The 20036-nt window shown below is 51.4% G+C and overlaps 1 protein-coding gene across 1 annotated transcript in view; it reads right to left on the bottom strand.

Annotated features, from left to right (window-relative positions):
• MARCHF4 (membrane associated ring-CH-type finger 4) overlaps positions 1-20036 on the bottom strand; it is a 103878-nt gene that overhangs the window by 18712 nt on the left and 65130 nt on the right. The window contains 2 exon segments of the mRNA XM_050899653.1: positions 2057-2249; positions 11335-11496. Of these exon segments, the coding sequence (XP_050755610.1) occupies positions 2057-2249; positions 11335-11496 (355 nt within the window).

Raw genomic sequence — 20036 nt, 5'->3', positions numbered from 1 at the left:
TGGGCTGCCTGGCAGCACAGGCAGACAGGCTGCACACAGCACAAGTGGAGCCATCTCTGGGTAGCCTCTGAGGTGCTGGGCAAGAGAAGCCACATACAGACATGTTAACTCACTGCATCTGTAATGCTTCCCACTTGCTTTTGAGTTTGTGGGAAAGCCAGCATGCTTGGCCCGCCAGGACTGCTAGCTGCGCAGGGAGGACTGTGAGACAAGGGGCTGCCCCAAGCCATGACTCTGAAATGTTCCTGGGAATGGGATGGCCGCTTGCTCTTTGGCTGGAAAAAATCAAAGCTCCCAGCTTAGGGCATTAAGCTTAATGGTGAGATCAGTGGAGATGCAAAGGGGCTTTTTTCCCCCTCAGAGAAGGTGGAAAAGAGAAATAGAGGCCAGACCCTTAAAACAATTAATAAGAAAGAAACAAAGAACCTCAAATCTGAATCTGTCTGCCCAGTTCCCCTTCAGTTCATGGCTGGCGTGGTTTGTTCTCCGCCGTGTGGGAGGATTTAGCTCCTATTGACAGATGAGCTTATCAGTTCCCCTCAGCTCTTGAAGCTTTATCAAAGCCAGTTAATCATGTTACTGATGTCCGCCCAGGCCAGGGCTCTCCACTTCTGTCCTCTGCCAAGAAGGCGACATAAACGCACACCATACACACACAGGGATAATTTTTTTCCACTCTCAATTCCACCAGCAAGAGGATGTCACCAGGATTGTTCCAACATGCGGGTGCTGCGCATCTCTCTTTCACCCCCTTTGCCACCCTTTGTTCTGGGAGAGATGTGGTAGCTCCACCAGGATCTCATGAAGGAGCAGGATGGTCTCTACAGGCCAAGCTCACATCTTGTCAGCACAGTGGTGGCAACAGTGGGAGGAACTGGTCTGGGTTTCGGCAGGCCCAAGTCCTGTGCTGGAAGGATGCTGAAGCCAAGAACCATTTGAACCCAGATACAAGGGGGTGCGGTCCAGTCCTCTGTCCCTGCCGCTGGGTTTGTTTTACTTCTGTACCCCAATTTCACCAACTGCTGCTCTGTGATATAGTCTGTCCTGCTCCTCCTGAGGGCTCAACTGGGGGCTGTGCTCCTTCCCTCTGGAGTGGCTCTACCCACACAAACACATATCCACCAAGTCAAGAGGACTGCCTTGTCCCACTGAGTTTCTGGGAGGCTCCTTCTGCCTTTATAACAATGATGGAAGGACCCAGACATGAAGAGCTCTCTGGGACCCTCTCTGCTTCCTGGCAGGGTCACTTGAACTGACATTATCTGGTGGCCTGTGCTTGGGTGGACACTGCTCAGGAGCATGTTTGGAGGTGGCTGGTGTTCACTGGACTGTTTCGGTAACCACTGCTCTCTTTCAATGGCCTGGCTGGTGAGTGCCTCTGCCCATAGGTATTGTCAGCTACGTCCCCCCATCCTGCAGACCTGCACTGGGGCTACAGCTCGAGCTCTCAGGGAGACCCGGCTGGGGCCAGGCTGCCAGCATCTGCTTTGCTGTCTGGGGCTTGCTCAGAGTGGGGCAGCTTCGTCCTCAGAGCTGCTCTGTACCAGCAACGTGACAAGGACCCCAGGCTGGGCCATGACCTGGGCTGGTTGGGACTAGCAGCTCCAGGGTGGGCCAAAGAAGTGGCAGTCACCCCTGCCCGGCAGAGAGACTGGGCTGGAGAGCCAAGGCGTTGCATGTGGAGAGACCCTGCCATACCCAACCATAGGGCAGTCCCTAAATTAGCTATTCCAGAAAGGAAGGAGTTTCTCAAAAGCCTTACACTCCCCAGCTTCCCCCAGACCCCCCCACCCTCTTCTTGCTCTGAAGAGAGATTTGTTTCTCTCTGGGGTTGCTGCAGGTCCCTCTGCCAGCCCAGCCAAGGAGACACTCCGAGGCTGCCCAGACGAGTAGTGAGGACTGTAAAAAAGGTGCCATGAAAGCAAAGAGGAGGAAAAGCTGGGGAGGCTCAATCTGAGCTGAGCTGTACCGGCCGGCTCTCCACGCCATCTCCCGCTCCTCTCTGCGGGTGAGTGGGTGGGCGACCTCGGCCGTGCCATGAGATACGATCACCCACCTATACAGACAATGTCCATGAAGCCGTACATTCCATAGCAGATCTGGAAGAGCAGGTCCTGGCGCTGCCATTTGGCCGAAGGACTGAAGGTCGACCAGATGAGCCACGAGATACTGGCAATGAGGAAGAGGGAACCCAGGATGGCCGCTGCTATCTGAACCTTCTCAATGACTGTCAGAGAGATGGCCTGCCACTGCAAGGGGAGGCAACGGGGAGAGGAGAGGGGACAAGGGGGAGGGAGGAAGGAAAATAGAAGAGATTAGTTACTTGGGGCACATCGCTGTTTTACATCATTGTGGTGGTTTTAGAGATCTCAAAGAGCACCTGTGAGCATGGGTGCTTTTACCTGGTCCACATCTGGGGTGGAGGATGGCAGTTGTTCAACAGTGCATGGCCCCATGTTTCCTGACAGCATTGCTGAAGAGGCAATGGGGAGGAATCCTGCATCTCACCAGGAAAGCACAGAGACCTGAGGGAGGCAGGATGGACTGGGGGCAAGACACCAAAACTAACATCCCCATGACAGTAAGTCTGTGATGGCCATCATAAACCAGGACATTCAGTTGCTACCTCAAATAGATGCCAGGCAGCATCCTTGGCCAGGGCATCATATTACCATGAGAAGAAGTGTTTCAGAGAGCCAAGCTTTCCTTCGGAGGCCTCCCATGAGCTAGCTCTGTGCCACTTTGTGAGATCTGACAGGATCACAGCACTAGGTAGGATCTTGCAGCAGCAATGCACATCCCACAAAACTTGTTACAAAGAACACAAGTTGCTGTGGTCAGGACACCCTGCCTTTAGGTGATGACACGTTCAGGCTGTGTTCCAAGATAAACATCAATGCTTCTTCCTCAGAAGAAGAAAATAACCAGAAATAACTCCCCCAAATCCATTCACTATGTCAAATAGCTTTGTATAAGCTACAGTATAAATATCCTAAGCCCAGACTCCTCTCTGTCATCCAGCATAAAACCTCCCCTCTCAGATTTACACTGCTGAGAGAACTGCCCTGTAAAAACCAAGAGCAGAAATTGCTTTCTTTAACAAGACTTGGGGACAGGGTCTGTAGCCCCTCCTGCAAATCAGAAATCAAATGCATAAACAGGCTGGGGAGAGACAGCCTCTCCTGGCATCGAAGTATATAGGCCACCTTTAGCTGTGAGATACATGCCCTTGAAATCTCAGTGGGACTGGCAGAAGGATAAATAAAGGCGGACTTCAACCTCCTGCAGGTATAGAGGATTAAGAGGAATTGAAAATGTTTAGCCTGGATTCAGCCCAAATTCAGTGTCCCTGTGAAGTGGCATCTCTGGTGAGCCCTCAGCACCCTGCACATTTGTCAAACATATCCTGGGGCAGCAGGGTCACATGTCAAGCCTTGTCCCATCCTGTTGCAGGGCAAGAAAGGAGTTCAGTTGCTGGGTCCCTCTTTAATGTCCAGGCCAGCCAGGAGTTACCAGTGGTTTTTGGGAGGTAGGGAGGACTTTGAACCCTGACTGAAGGGCAAGAAGGACAACAGGTGACTTGTGCTGGTATAGGCATGCATGGCATTGCTACCAGTCCAATGACCAAACCCCTGAACCGAATGCACTCTCCTGCAAAGGGCTGCCTTTGGAGAGGAACAGATGAGAGCTTCAGCCTGAGACTGAGGTCTGCGGGTTGCAACTGGAAGGAGATTGCCTAGCTTGGCTCAGAGGTGAGCTGAACTGTCTGCCTCTGCCAGCCTTGCTCCTTGGCTTACATCCTCCAAGGGCAGACAGCCCTCTAATTGTATGTCAGGGATGTGCAGCATCAGTGAGGTGGGTGGTACCAGCTTATTTCGTAGCTGGCCACAGCGTAGATGGCCATAAAGCTGCTGAGCAGAGAGAGAGCTTGCTCCCTGCTGAAGCAGGACTGGGCTCAGCTAACCCCAATCCCCTTCCTGGGCTCAGCTAACCCCAGTCCCCTTCCTGCCATCCACTCCAGCAGCTGGCCCAGCCAAAGGCAAACACCGAGCACTGGGGACACTCACGGATCTCTTCAACAGCCCATTCCCACTCTGCCATAGCCTGACCTGCTCCACGCCTCCACCAAATCCATCCACACAACTGGCCCCTTTGTGCCATGAAGAAGCTGAGGTAGTGAACAGTCCTCCTCTTAGGGTTGGAAGCTTGGTGGTGCCAGTCGCAACGGGTCAAGGCTAGATGCAGGGGGCCTGGAGTTCACAGGAGATGCACAGCTGTGCAACTCCTCTCCTAACATACATAAGACAGAGCAAAGGCCACCCAGCACGCATCGCCCTCAAATTTGGGTTCTGAGGGTGGGATCAGCAGGTATGCTGTCCTGCCGTCAGCTCTTCAGCTTCGTTCTCAACAGCAACATAAGCAAATGCAGGACAAATCCGCAACTGGTGCCATCAGCTCAGAGCTCCAGGACTAGAGGCATGTGGCGGGGAGGGGGCTTGGGTACATGCGTGGGGTTGCACTTTCACCCCTGCAGCTTTCACCAGACTTCATCTCCCCTTCCACTAGCTCTGGCAAACGCCGAGGGGCTGGGAGTGCAGGGAGCCTGGTGCACAGCCTGGTGCTGCATGCCAGGGTTTTACTGCAGGTCCCTCACGCTGACCCGTGTGCGCCTGTGCCAGCCAAATCATTCTGCATCATTTCTCTCTCAAGAGGAGGTAATGGACTGGCTCCTCACCATCTGCCTGGCACACTGCAAGGCCTGTGGTGGCAACAGGTCCTTCCAAGGTGGCAATGAAAGACAGAAAAAGAAGAAGGAACTGTTTTCTACAACTAGCAGCCACATACAACCAGCACCACTGCTTTGCAGAGACAAGGAGGGTTAGGTGTAGTACTAAAAATATTGTCAAAGGGGATGGGGCTCAGAGCACAGAGAAGTTACACCTGAGTGCAAACTTCAAAGCCTGCTCCCGTCGGTTGGGAACAGAGAGGCTGAAACAGAGGCAGGGATGCTGCCTGACGCTGCTCAGCTGGCAGCAGCTGCCGGGAAGTTCGCTGTGGCGATAATGAAGAGGCTGGAGTCCATCAGCCATGCCAGGGGGTAGGAGACTCTTCCCCCAGCATCTGGCACTAAGTGACAGTGACACACGCAGCAGCAGTCCTGACTCTGTTCAGGAGGTGGCACTGGGGTGTGATTACCCTCTGGCAAGGAAGTAAATGGGTCAGAGCTGAACACTGGGGAAAATAACCAGCTTGCAGAAGAATTTAATATTTTCCAGGAAAAAAAAAAAGTAAGTAATAAATGTTGTATTTCCTCTCTGGCAACCCTGAGAACTGCAATTTAGCATCCCACATCTAGCCCGAGCCACCAATAACCAGAGTCATTATTTTTCATCTTTTAATTCCATTTTGCTACACATCTTAGGGTATGAGGTTTGCACAGACAGAAGAAAAGGGGTGAGACAGAGGATAAAGCATGTTACCCAGGGAGAGCACAGACAGAAGGGTCTAAGAGCTGTTCAGAGGTGGAACATGCTGATGAATTTCAGCTGCAGGAGCTGGGCCTGATGCGTCCCTGCACCAGTGGCCTCAGCAGCCCGTCTCAATCATAGCACTGTGCTTTTCAGATTTCATAACAGCCCTTAGAAAATCACTCGTTTTCCTAACCACTCTCCACCATCATTATGGCCAGCTGACCAGGGATTTGGTGGGTGACCCTGTTGTCCTTGGGTCACAACTAGAGCTGCAACGAAAGGTCTCAGCAACACTGCAGAGTTCCTTTACTGGCACATCTGAAACCCCCAAAGCTCTTTGTCCGAATGCCTGGCTGCACACACAGCCCCCTCCCTCCAAATCTCCAGCTCAAATGTTCAAGCTCTAACAAGGTCACAGTGTCAAGCAATCCCACCTTGCGGGGAGAGACCTAAAACTGGGCCCTCCTTTCCTCAGCTGGTAATGACTGTTGAGTCCCAGCTAGCCGCTGAGCTGTACTGAAGTGCACCTTTAACAACTGGCAGCTCACCCAGGTTGTCAATCAGGAATGTGACCTTTAGGCAGATAGAAAGCTCTACAGATGCTCTGCCAGCGCTGAACAGGGCAGAACTAAGGACTTGGTGGTACCAGAAAGCTTTAAAGGCTCCTGCAAGGATAACAGGAGCAGCTTTGTGAGCTCTGGGCTTCAATAGCTTCAGAGCATGCCCAAGCGGCTCTCTGCGATGGCTTGCCACCTGCGCTGGAAAAAGGGCTCCATCCCTCCAGACCATTCTGAAGAAATGTCCTCATTCACTCAGGAGCTGTCTGTCTGTCCTCTGCTACCGTCCCCCTTGGCTGAGTGCTTTGGCACACCACCCAGATGTGCACATGCAAAACACTACACTCTCTTGGACTGATTTTCCCCAAGTTTCCCCATTTTCCCCAAATCGCAAAGCTCTGTGACCCCAATGCCTCAGAAAGGGTTTCTTAGGAGCCGAGGTCTGACATTTGTGATGACCTTAGCCAGGGGCCAAGCTGGGACCGGTGCCTGCCAGTCATGTCACTCTTGTTCTCTTGCACTGTTTCATAACCTACGTGTTGTACTTGGGACAAACCTGTTTCCCTGTTTGCTTCAGTGCTTCTGCTGAGAGGCTTGTGAGTGAAAACTCCCACTGCTAATGTAACACAGATTAATAATGTCATTACTATAGTATTTAAGGCCTGATCCATATCTCCCTTTCTTTGGCACCAGCAGTCTCCAAAGGTTCCCAAGCACCAGCATGAGTAGATCCAAGGCAGATATTTGCCTGCAGAAGATATCTATGTCTTACTGCAGCAGCTTGCAGAGAAGACTTGCTTGCTGGAAAAGCCTTCCTACACTCCTCTGAGAGCTTCCCCATGCCTGCCTCAGGCAGTTCAGTTTATTTTTATTGCTGTATCTGACACGTCCCCTTAGTACGTATCATTAACATCCTGAGATGTGCTAGTCAGCAATTTAATTTTCAGACCCAGGATCACAAGCAAGCAGAGGTTTTTCCTAGAAGGCTGGAGTGAACCATTCCCACCACTGCTTAGGTCTGGCTCTCCCCTCACTGCTGTCCGGAGGCCCTGGCCATCCTCTTCAATTACCTTTTGGAGGATGGCTTTCCTTTTTATAAATTCACCAAGCAAAGTTATGCCACTGTTGTGATAGCTTCCCTGCTGTACATTTACAGATGCTGTGGCTTATTCAGGTACTGGAAAGGCAGCAGGGAGGAAGGAGGGTCCACTAGGGCCACGTAATGGAAACGTGCAGTGATGAAACCCCCTCTCCTCCATGTGCCAGAGCATCTGGTAAGACTCAGGCTACACTATCCGTATCCTAGAAAGCCCCCGTTACAAGGCACAGGCCATGAAGTCTCGCTTGCTGTGATTGCACCAACTGCTTGCAGGCTGCAGGCTGCAGCTGGAGTTCAGCAGGGACCAGCCAAAGCTCATACTCAACACAAGTGATTCAGCAAGTTGGGACAACCAGGAGACACCAGTGAACTTGCCTCAAGCTTTTTAGCGCAGGAGCTCAGGCTGAAGTTCAAACACCCTGGAGCCTCGGCCACTTTTCTTGCAGATGTGGGTGTCCTGATGAAGAGGCCATATAAACAAACACTCATCAGCTCCTAACAGAGCATCACCACAGTCAAAATAGAGCCAGAGGAGAACTGGGACCGTATCCCAACCCCAGCACTGGATAACTGAAGATCTTTGGAGCTGAAACAACCCACAATACAGGAAGAGTCAGAGATAACTGTAAAGCAGAGTTGAACTCCCTGGGACTGCAGACAGTTGTAGGTCTGGGAAGGCTGGTTCAAACAGATTTTCTATTTGCTAAAATCAGAGGATCAGAGTGGATGTGGCTCAGGAGCGGCTACAAAGGCGCTGTATAGATAAAATCCACTGCAGAGTCCCATCATGGCAGATACGTACTCCACTATGTATCAGCACCAGGGTGCCTGCAGTACTATCACATGCTTCTAAAACCCTGCGTCTTCTGGGCCTTTTTCGAATCATGGGCTTTGCACAAATATTGCAATGGAGAGGAGCATTTAAAACCTCCATGCCCATGACTCCTGTCTCGGTGACTGGCAGACTGGAGAGCAGGAGGATGGATGGATAGATGGATGGATGGATGGATGGACAAAATGGATTGTCTGGTTGCTCACAGTTGGTGGGATATTTTTGCTCATCTGCTGCCTGACTGCTGCTTGGCAGGACACCTCTCATGTTGTCCAACAACTTTAAACCCCCAGTCTCAGTGGGTTTGCAGTGTTGCTGCTTTAAGATGCTCTTAAATGCCTGCAATCCAGGGATGGGGGGGGGGGGTAATTTACAGAGATTCATTCTGCCAAAATACCAGACTAAAGGCCTCTCTCTGGTATGAGACATCATAACAGCCTGCAGGCTGGAAGGAGTCTGTGTTAATTATGCATGAACCATGTTCCCCCGGCTGTAACTTCTCTGCCCACGCCACGAGTCTCCACACACATCTGGCCCATGCCGTGCTCGCAGGCGCTCCAAAAAATGTGCAGCAGATGTCAAAATGGGCAGAGAAACATGCAGATCCTGGGGAACATGTGGGTGTCGGGTGTGCTGCTCTGCTCGGACCAATTGGACATGCTTCAGGGAGCCCAGGGCCTGCCAGCTGCCTGGCTTTGGCTTTCCAGCAGTCTGTCACGTGAGAGGACACAGGGGATAGGTAGGCCACGTTGCTGGTTAAAATCTAGCCAGGCTCAGAGCATCACACAAACAGGTTTCATTCGACAAGGAGGTGAGGTTTGTGTGGTTCTTGCCTGTATTACAGTTGGTCTGGAATAAACAGACGACCATGACTTCCTACAGCATTTGCCCTCCAAAACCTGTGCTTGAGAAATTCAGAGCTTTCTAGTGAGAATAAAGCTGGGCAGAAGTTCCAGCAGACCCTGAGAAGAAAGGCCAGGGTCTATTGCTTTACTTAGAGACATGCTTGTATGTCCAGGTGGCCCCTGTTATCCACATGTGGGATGAAGACCGAGCAGAAAAGATGCTCTTCCTGCCTGCACATGCTGTGACACATTGTTATGGCACATAGTGTCAGGGCATCGCAGCCCCTGGGTCCTCTCTGCCTCCCTTTCCCAGCATCAGAGGATGGTGAGAGCCACTGAGGAACGAGGCATGTGTGGTGATGGGTTACGGGGTCCTCAGCCCTTAGTCCTCGTGGCCTCATCCAGGCCTGGTACACCAGCCACTTCCCACGGGATGTCACATACTAGTGCTAGTGTAGCATCTGCTTCCCAGAAGTGCCTTTGTGCTGGCACCAGACTGGGAGCCCGGGCACACAGCTGTGACTCCACACACGCTGCATTTATTCCAGACCAAGTGGCTTTTCACTCCACTTGCTTCTTCCCACCCTCCAAATCTCCCAGTGCTTCTGCGAGAAGTGCTGTGAAGTCTAAGCCAGCAACGTGAAGCCTCTGGGCGCGGGGTCTGCATGGTCCTCTGGGACCCTCGCTCCCGGAGCTGAGCTCTCTAACTCAGTTGCTCCTGCCACTCAGTTTTTGTGTTTGTGGCAAAGGCCAGCAGATCAGGCCACTTTCTAACAGGCGAGCCCAGAAAGAGCAAGAGTGTGGGAGGGGAGCTTGTCTGTGAATAGCTCCAACAAATTTTAGCCGAGTGAGGAGCAGGAGGAAAGTCACTGACCCGTTGCCATGAGCCACCTGAAGGTGTAGAGCATTCGGAGGTCATTCATTAAAGGCACGTTCGCAAACCTGCACCCACAAACCTTCAATGCTGCTCAGCATTGCACCCCCGATCTGAGACACAGGAAGCATTAGGGCATTCATGGACCATCTTTCCAGAAATAAATGCTGCTTTGTCCACATCTCCCCTCCTGTGTTTCAATCTGCTCTGAGTTACCAGAGCCAAGAAATTAAAATACCCTGGGTCTGGGGCTTGGGATGAAACTACTGATCTCTCCAGCCCATAGCACACGGAAAATTGAATCAGAAGCTGACTTGCAGAGAGCAGGCAGTTTTTTCCTTCCCCCCAGCAAAATTTCCCCATGATGCCCCACTAATTTCACTACTTCATATAAGTCTGGAGTCCTAAAGGGCTGTCTCTGTTTCCTCACTGTGGTTAGTGACCTCAGGCCCGGAAAAAGACACAGAGACTGCAGTTTGGAGGAGAGAGCAGGAGTCTGCATTCCCCCTCCCCTCGTACAACTGGGCACCATTACTAGCAAAGTCCTTGCCTCCTGTTAGAAAGCAGAGCAACCAGCAGAGAGCCAAAGCCCTCCACCAGGTGCTGGACAGACCAACATCCTTACAGATATTGCTCCGGTCTCTAAACCACAGCACGCTGCTGTAATGTCTCTCCAGTCCAGATGATGCTAATTAAGCAGTAGTGCCTGGATGTAATGTGCTTCCTTACGTCCGAGGCACTAAGGGTGCTCAGCAAAGGCATGCAGCAATTAATCCATCATCAGGTGTTGCCCCCGCAATAAATCAATAGTTATTAAGGATAATTTATCCCATTTTTAACAGTCACACGCTTTTCCCCATTCTGAATCTTGATTTTAAATTACCAGCCTGCAGTGGGGCTTATTAAACCATGGTGCTTTTGAACTCACAAGGGAAAGAAGGTGGGTCCTCTGATGCCTTTCACAGCCACTTACATCAAGATGTGCTTCACCTGTTGTGCGCACATCTGCAAATGTCCGCCAAGAATCAGGCTTGGAGAGACCAGAGCATCAGAGCCAACACCCCTTGTGCCATGCCAGCATGTATTTGATCATGGGGGAGCAGTAAAGTGAAAAGGGTGGCAGGATCAGAGAGGAGAGCTGTAAGAGCCCTCCATCCGCCTCCTCCATCCCTCATGCCAACATAGAGGAGGCTCAGCAGGAGGAGATCGGCGTTAATGGCACACCTATAGACACGTGGAGTCTCAAGATACTGCTCTGGTGCAGACTGTGTACTCTGTTGTAGCAAATCCCATAACTGCTCCATTCCCATCTGCCCCTGGGGACAGTGGCATACCTGTGGTATCCAGTGGATGAACACATTTGAAGGGCTGTGAGGTGTTACAGCACTATCGTGGTCACACTGGCATTTTCAACAGGAGGCAAGTGAATGTGGGAATTGTCAAAGGACAGAAAGAGCAGACACCCGAGGGATGCCCCCAGTACCACTGGGCAGAACATGGGGCCTCTTTGGACTAGCCCCCGGCAACCCTTTCTAAGTGTCTCAGACACACGGATCACTGTGCGCAGGGAAGGAAAACCCACACAGGTAAAATCCACTTGCTCACAGAAACAAAAATAGAAACGAGAATAAATAGACTTTGAAATGTCTCTAGTACCTTTACCTGCAGAGGGTTCTTTGTGCTTATGGCAATGACGTGATACTTGTAGTAACACAGCTCACAGCTCCAGCAGCCTCTCTCGCTAATCCATTTGATCAGACATGGCTGGTGTGTGCACTTCACCGATCCGTCGCATCGACACGGGCTCAGCAACTCCCCCTGAAAAAGAGAGACAGCATCAGTGAGGCTCCCCTCCTCCCACAGGCATGGCACGGCATGGCATGGCATGGGAGAAGCCCCATTATCCACCCATTTGCTCTTTGTTCCTTTTTACCTGCTTTAGCTTAGGTAATCGTGCCGCCTCCATCCATTTTCTGTCTAATAATTCTTGGCTGATGTGAACAGAGTTTGACAGGGATATAACGGTCTCAAATGCTTGGGTCCTACATTTTTTTGTGGAAAGAGACAGCTGGGTAGGTAAGAGAAGCCTAATATTACCGCTGCAGGAAAAACTAGATGAGCACAACTCTTACTAGACACAAGAGGACCCACACTAGACCACAACCAGCGGACACAGCTCTGTTGGCAACCAGGGGCCACTGTTTCACTGCTCAGGTTTCTGTCTCTCTGCTACCTATTTTAGAAAGCGAGGTTGGCAGTGGGGATAGCTGCGAGACAGCCTCTGCTGCAGGCTGGTGTCCCGCTCAGCCCAGGGCAGCTTCCTCGAGCCCAGCCAGGCAGGAGGAGCAGCACAGACGCGGCAGCCCTTGGACTTTCTGCACAGGCTAGCTCGTGCCAGCCGTGGAGGTGCCGCTCCTCGCCGGGAGCTGGACTGAGCCCAGCGCCATGCGGTATCTCCCAGGACTTGCCAGGCAGTGGGCGTTTGCAGCGCTAGACACAGGACTCTCCTTTCCCAGTGCTCCCGGACCGGGAGGGATGAACCTGAGTGTGGGTGGCAGGTGTGTGCTTTGGGTCGAGGTCTTTGTGTACCCATAGCCCAGCAGGGAAAAGGTCCTCAAATTTCACAACCCTATCCACTTCCCCCAGACAGTCTGTCCTGAAAGTGAGTCATACTGATGCAAAGCCTGTAGGGCTGGCTATTTCCACCCTAGAAGCAAGCAAGATGGAGAACAAATTGTGTCCTGGCTTGTGACACACAGACGTTTATGAGTGGTGGCCGAAACACTGAACCTCCTGGCTCACTCCCTTGTTTCTGGTGTAGCTTTAAACAGGGTATCCAGGAAAACCCAATATTATTCTGATCCATCTGCTATCATCCTGTTCACCACGGGACTAAATTCCTCTCTGCGCACACAAGCTCAGGAGCTCATTTTACAGTCATTTGCCATTGCTTATTTAGGGAAGAACAGAGCCATTACATTTTACTCCCCACCTCTTAGTGTTTAAAAGCCACAGTATAGACTCCAATAGTGTATTTAGCTGTGCTCCAAGATTTAAAAGCTTTTAAAGGCAGAATGAGAATATCTACGGGACGAGGAAGGATGGCATCATACTTTCAGTGTTGGGGAGAGGATATCTCCTCTTACACCCCTTGATCAGCCCCATCATTAGCACTGATGGAGCACCAGGATAACAGACCCTGGCATCTGAGGCTGCTGGACACAGTAAAAGACGTCCATCCCAGCTGCCTTGGGTTAGGAAACCAGATCCTGCTCTGGCTAACCCGGGTGGGAAACTGTCTTAGCTTTCAGGGTACTGCATCAGGTCTCAGGACCTGAGGAACTGAACACCATGCTGGGCAAGAGTGATACTTTTTTTAATGAAATCTAATGCAAACATGTTAATCATTTCATTTGCTTCAGCTAGGTGACCTAAAAATGTCGTCTTCCATGAAATTTTAGCAAAACTGTAAATAACTGTTTACGTTACAAAACCAGGCTTAGCTCTACCTGTCACTGGTTTTCATTACACACTGGAGGGGATGCAAAGGGAGAGGGGGAGCAAGGAGGGTTGTAGGATCCGTGAACCTTTTTCACCTGGAAAGGTGTGACAGGACAAGCCAGAAGAAGGGAAGCAGGGAAGGATTAGATGGGAGGAAGGTGTGTGGGGGAAGGAGCACTGACATTTGGCATTCAGACTCCCCGTGTGAGGTGCAGTTTGAGGGGCTCAGGTTCGGCTGTGCATGTTTGTGCCCCTTGCTGGGACTGGGGTAGAAAAGCGCAAGTGTGATAAGGAACCCGCATGAGCATGGACTGCCAGCCAGGATGCAAAAGGGGAGGGATCAGGGCTTAGCACAGCTCCTCTGTTCCTCCGCTCACCAAACCTCTTCCACACCAAGAGCTAGCCTGGTACCAGGACCGCTGCTCTGTGCCTCTGGTCTACCCTCCTCATCTCAGTCCCTGGTGCTTTATTTTCTCGACAGCTTCACTCCTCAGCACAAAGTGTGATCCCAGCACCAAACAGGTAACGCAGAAACCTCCCAGCTCTACCATGTCCCTGCCTTTCCACCTCACCGCACACCGGGGTCTCCTGCAGGGCTCAAAATGGCGAGTGAGGGACCTGGGTTTTGCCTAACAAGCAGCTGGAGGCACCGGTGACGAGGGATCGGGAACAGGGCAGAACAGAGCAGGAACTAAGAGCAACAACCTCCAAGCAAAGGCAGAGGAGAAAAGCTGTAGCTGCAGCCTGGACGCACGTTGGCTTCTTGGGCTCTGTAATAAATGAGTCTACGAAATCTGAGCTTGTCTCTTCAGATCCAAGAGATGTTCACAGACGTCCTACACTGCTGTGGGGACCCAGTCCCCCTTCCCTAATTGGGACGCTCCAACCCAGACAGTCCTGCCAGCTCCTGCAAGAGCTCAGGACTCAACTGTGGAGATGAATCCCCCAGTTTCTTGATTTTTGCAAATCCAGCAAAAACCTGATTTATCATATTGTCTCCAGCCATGTGAAATATTATGTCCTTGCATGTAGCGCACAGCTATTTTTGCATACTGTGAAGCCCAATTCTGTCCACAGCAGGCATTCGTAAAACACTGCCACATGCACACATGCGCACATGCACTCCTGTACCAGCAGAAAAATAAACACCAGGAGCATATTAAAGGAATAAATCCTATGTACAGCAAAGGAGAAGGAGTCTCATTGCTGGCTGTACAGCGAGCTCAGAAACAGTCCATTGGCTGTGATACACATGAAGGATTCGCTGTGCAGAGACCTCTGCTAAAAGCTACATGCACACAAAAGCAAGCCCAAAATGAGGTGCAGATCACAGCAATTAGAGATGGAAATTAAACCCCCATGCCCGTTTCTGTAGGTTTGTAGAAGATGGCTCTGTACAACACATTCTCCAGTGCTTCAAACAACAGTGTTCCCACCAATTCCCTTTGGGGACTGCTCTCCAAAGACCCTTTGAAGTGTCTGCTTCCCAACACTTACTTTTGCAATTTTCCATTGTAGAGCTACATCCCATCACTCGGATCAGCCTCAGCAGCATTTCTGCTTTGTCAGCAACTAGTGGAGAAATGCTCCCTGGCTGCAATCTTCCTCCTCAGCTTGCTCAGTACCGTCTTGTTCCCCTGAAACAACCAAGTGGGCTTTGGACTCAGGGCACCTGCCTTTTTTTTGTTGTTATCCAAGTCTAAATTAGGGTTCATGTCAAAGGTGGAAAACCAGAGTTAACAAAAAGGGAAGGGTGCTCTGGCTTCAGCCATAACCCTCTCAACATATGGATGAAATACTCTTCGCTATATATTACTCTTCCCTACTTCTGCGAAAAGCAATATATTAAGCAATTATATCTAATATTCTTCCCTATTTCTGGCTGTGATAGGAGCTTGTCTCTAGGATAGGCAAGGGCAAGGCCAAGCTGAACTGGCTTTACCCTGAGGAGGACAATAATGCTGGAGACGAACTGGGAGTGCGGGTCTTTTCCAGCTCTGTCCTCTCCTTATGAATTCCCAATCTGTGCCCGTTGCAATACGTCAAAGTGGTTAATGATTATCTGGGCCCTGCTATTTTAAGCCTACTGGGAGGAGTTCTGAGAAAGGATGGAAAAAAAAATTATCGCCAGTAGGCACTTCTGATGCTCAGTATATCCAGGGAGAAAATAACGATGTCAGGAGCAGCGTCACCCCTGTTGTGTGCTGGTGTCAGTGTTTCACCCGGCCATCTTATCTGTCATTTATCAGTGCTGGGAGCCCATCCACACATTGCTACCAAAGCTGCAGCTGCTCACCCACCAGCCTGCAGTCATGGGATGTGTTTCTCAGGCCTGTTCTTTTAACTATAAATTAAGTATAGCAAATTTGCCCACCCGGTCTCCTTTGAACACGGCAGGGCTGGGGACGATGGTGTCAGTGGGCCAGGATGTGGTCTTCCGGGCTCCCCCAGCTCCAGCTCTGCTGACCTACGTCTGCTGCCTGGGCTGCTCCTGAGCACCAGCTCAGCTGGAAAGAGCCACATTAGCAACATCCTGCTACCGAAACTATTAAAGCAAACATTTTGAAAACCGGTGCAAGCTGTACAACAAACCAGGATGGCTGATGGTGATCTTAACACCTGCAGTTTTTCCTCAACTGTGTGTTTTCCCTGCTCAGGTGTACAAAGTAGCATCAGTCATCAGTGTCACCCACAGGACCAGTGCCCTGGACCAGAGTGGGGCAGTGAGAAGAAGCTGAAAGAGTCGTCCACATCACAAGGGCTACCATCTCTCTCTGGGTATGCACATGCAGCTGCCACTGCTCATGGGAGTAGCTGCACACATGGGTCTGACTGCTAGCATTTATCTGAGTTTGTCTTGTTTGGAAAAGGAAGCCAGGAATATTTAATTTCAGGTCTTCAACTGAGTCTCCTAAATACACTTAAATCTTCACATTGAATTTAAATGCAATGGGAAGTTTTATTATGGCAAATAAATGCCAAATGATTTCTATATTAGGACCATAATTACAGAGGAATTAAGTCCAATGGCAAAGAGAAACCCATTGTTACAGAGCTGGTAAACTTCAATAAACATGTACTAATGATCACTCTGTCTTCACGCACACTTACAAGAACTGCCCCTCCATCCTTTTAAACTAAACACACACGTTACTATCAGCATCTCAAATGCTTCCTGTGAGTACCCTCCCGTGTGAGAGCACTGTGCCAGCCAGCAACAGACAACAAGGGACATGAAATAAGTATCTATGAATATATATATATATGCATATTGCATGAAATTCTCCGGCACTGGGGGAGATTGATGCAGAGTGTGGACCCAGAGAGGAGTGGGCTTACATCTCCTGTGGTGTTGGGACAGCACAGGACATGGTTATGTACGGGGCTCTGTGGTGGCGTGGCATCTCCCCAGGCACCTCAGCAGAGCTGGGTGCTGACCCCAATCTCCGTCTTGGCAGCAATTTGCTGACAGACTTTCCTTGGGGGGGGGATCCCCTGACTGGGCAGCTCCCTAAAACCTGGGGAATCTATAGGAAAATCTATGCGAGTGATTATAAAAAGAAATCACCCAAACTTCTTGCAGCATCCTTCCTACCCCCAGCTGCCACCACTGCTGCCATGCCACCTCCATGACCAGGACTGGCTCATCCCACAGCTCCCCTGCAAGACCGGGCATCCCTGCGGCATGCAGAGGCAATGCTGCCCCATGCCAGGCAAGATCCGTGTGCCCTGGGGTGCAATAAGTACCCCCCACCCCAGCAGGAAGAGAAAATGCAGCCCTGTAAAGGACTGGAGAAAAATCCAGCTCTGGACAATTATTTCTGTTGCTCAGCCGTGGTTTTAAGACTGGAGCTGCCTGGCTGAAGTTTTTGGTGTGGGATCTTGGCCTGGCGGCTCCCTGGGGCAGGACCACATCTCTGCGGGGCTCTGGCGTGGTAGAGGTGTGGGTCCCTCTCTGGGGCTCCTCATCCCCACAGCAGTACGACTGAGCAGCCACAGCCAGGCACAGCAGCCTGGGGGCTCTGAGATGGGTGCGGGGGGGGGGGGGGGGGGGGGGGGGCACAGCTCTGCTTTTTCGTGGTTTTCTGCAATTTTCGATGGGTATTAGCTGTTCTGGCAGCCCTGCGAATGGGGCACTTATCTCCAACAGGGCGATGACTAATCTAGCAACAAAACACAAGCATCCCTCTGCCTGCAGGCTGGGTGAGAGCAGAAAGGCAGCTCAGCTTTAATGCAACCAGTGAAACCACCACACACCCCTCTGGGACCATCAGGTGTATTTTGGTGATGCCTGGAAACGTGGGTGCTGGTCAGGAGAGGGCTATATCTCACGTGGTCCTGAGCTGAGACCCAATGTTTGTTCCAGAGCGAGTCCTGTCTGAAATTTCCCCTGGCCAAGGGGAATTTTAAGTGATCTCTGCTCCTTCCCATCTCCAGTGTTTTGTGCCTGTCACTGCTGCTGGGACAGATGGATGGATGAACAGACAGCACCAGAGGTGGCAGCTCAGAATTTGGGAGTGGGATAGAGAAGGGGGAAGGAAGGGAGACTTGCCATTTTCTGAGCCTTACTGATCCCCATGGGGAATCTTCGTTGCTGCAGAGCTAAGGGACCATCACCCCATCAGGCCTGCTCACCAGGGCATCAGCGAAACTTACCCATGTTTTAAGCCAAAAGATTTTTTTTTGGTTAAAGCAGATGACTCAGGAGGCTCAGCTGACTTGGAGGCAGACAGCAGGTAAAACCCCTGTGCCCCATGCCCAACAATAGTGCAGGGATTTGAGGAAGAGGCATCTGGCTGGTCCCCATCCCAGGGCTACATCTTGGTCAGCAGAGCACAGGAAAGCCCCAAAAGGGCCCTGAGCCACACCACGGTGTTGGCTGCCCTCTTTGCCAAATTGCCCTGCTCCTCCTCTGCCACCTCTGAGCGGGATGTTCAAAAGCAAGACCCCCACAGCGCTGCCCGTGTGCCCCCGTGGGATCCCCACCGCTTATTAACAGGGATGGGTGCCACGTCGAAAAAGCCTGAGGGCAACCTATGTACTCCACCTTTCCCACAAGGTAAGCAATGGTGCAACAGACTCAGCCGGGCAGGAGCGGGGACGGGTCTCCTCTGCACACAGATCAGCTCTCCGCCCCGCCAGGGAGCAGAAAAAAGGATGGCGTTTTTTCCCCCTTTAATTGCTAAAACCTTAAAGAGCTCTGCAGGGCAGAGGGGCGGGCGAGAGACAAATGAAGACAAGGAATAAAAGCTCAGGAAGAAAAGAAAGAAGGAGAAAGAGGCTTGAGAAGTCCTCGGTGCAGAAAGCCCAGCACGTTAGAGAGCAGCGGCTCTGCCTCCCTCGGACAGGAGCCTTCGCTGCGGTGACTCATCCTCGGAGCAGTCTGGAGCAGTGGCTCCACTGCACGGCTCTGCCCTCGCTCCTTCACTGATTTCCAGGGGAAGGTGATTGAACGCAGCTCCATGGAGCTTAATGTGAGCTGTCAGGGAGCTGGGGCACGTTTGCGCAATGCCTCTGAAACAGAAAGCAAAGCAGGAATGCTGCAGATTTTAATGTGAAATATTTGGATGTAGTCCTACCCCTTCCCGTTAAAAAAAAGGAAAAAAAGGGCTTCATCTAGGCTAGGGCTGTTTCAATATTTAGCTGACAGTAACCTGCCCATGAGTTTGCCTGCAGGCAGGCACAATCCACCAGCTCTGGGTGCATCCCTGCCACCACTGGTAAAGGCCAAAGGGAGCTGGTACAGGTAGGACCAGGTGTCTCATGGCTTAACATCAATTTTCTTCAAGGGAAAGAACTTTAAAGGAGCAGAAAGCATATATTTTTGTGAGAAACAGAGAATCACAGGGTGTTTTTTGTGCAAAGGGCTATGGAGGATTTTAACACCTGGTTTCAGGCCAGTGAAAGGTGAAGGGCAGAGAGCCCTACAATGTAAGTCCCACTCGGCTGTGAAAGAGGGACAGCATGGAAAGGGATGCTGGGGGCTGGTTCTCACCTGGGGCAGCCACTGCTGGGGAAGTGAGAGGGGAGGACAGTCCCTAAGGGTCCCTTTAACTGAGAGGGAAGATGCTGAGCTCCATCTCTGTGTGCAGGTCTTGCCAACAGACAGGCCCTTCTGGGAAGAGATTCCTCTGAACAGGAATCCTGACCCATCAGTTGTCCTCAGAGCAAATAACACAGCAAGCACACGGACCTGCAAGCACTCCTGCCGTGCTGTTGCTGCCACCACTGAACCCAAGAAGAAGAAGCCGGGACTGATCCTGCCCTGTGCCCAGCAGACTGGGCCATTCTGCATTGTGCAATACAACAGAAGGGCTCTGCTGACTTCAGAGAGGAGAAAACATGGGCCCTGACTTTCTGCAGGTGTTTTTCTCCAGCAGTTTGTGCTAGCGGTGTCCCTGCCTTTGTTTCTTAGCAAAATGGAAGAACCTTGGTTTGCAGAGTCTGGGCAGTTAGGTGGTGTCTCCCTGCTGTACCCGATCAGACCCTCACGCCTGTGTGGCACGAAGCATTGTGGTCCCCTCCGCATGGACAGGAGGAGCTCACCCAGCTCCCAAGGCTGGAGGTGAATTGCCCCCTGGTCTGCCCACTGAACCAAGCTTCATACTTTGCACCTTTACAGCTCCGCCACCTTGTCCTTTCAGCATCAGCCCTTTTGGGTAGCCAAACTCCATGCAAATTAATTTCCTAAAGTCGGCGAACACCCTTCCTAGGGGATGAAAACCTATTCAATAGAAATGGCAACTGATGGACCAATGCTGCAAAGGACCATACCACTGCCTACGTGCACCACCATCAAAATCACACCTGCAAACGGCCCCACCATCCCATTTCCCTGGCACGAGGAGGCAGACACC

This window comes from Gymnogyps californianus, chromosome 7 (assembly GCF_018139145.2).
Source record: "Gymnogyps californianus isolate 813 chromosome 7, ASM1813914v2, whole genome shotgun sequence".
Taxonomy (NCBI): Eukaryota; Metazoa; Chordata; class Aves; order Accipitriformes; family Cathartidae; genus Gymnogyps; species Gymnogyps californianus.
This window is presented reverse-complemented; position numbering and strand designations above follow the sequence as displayed.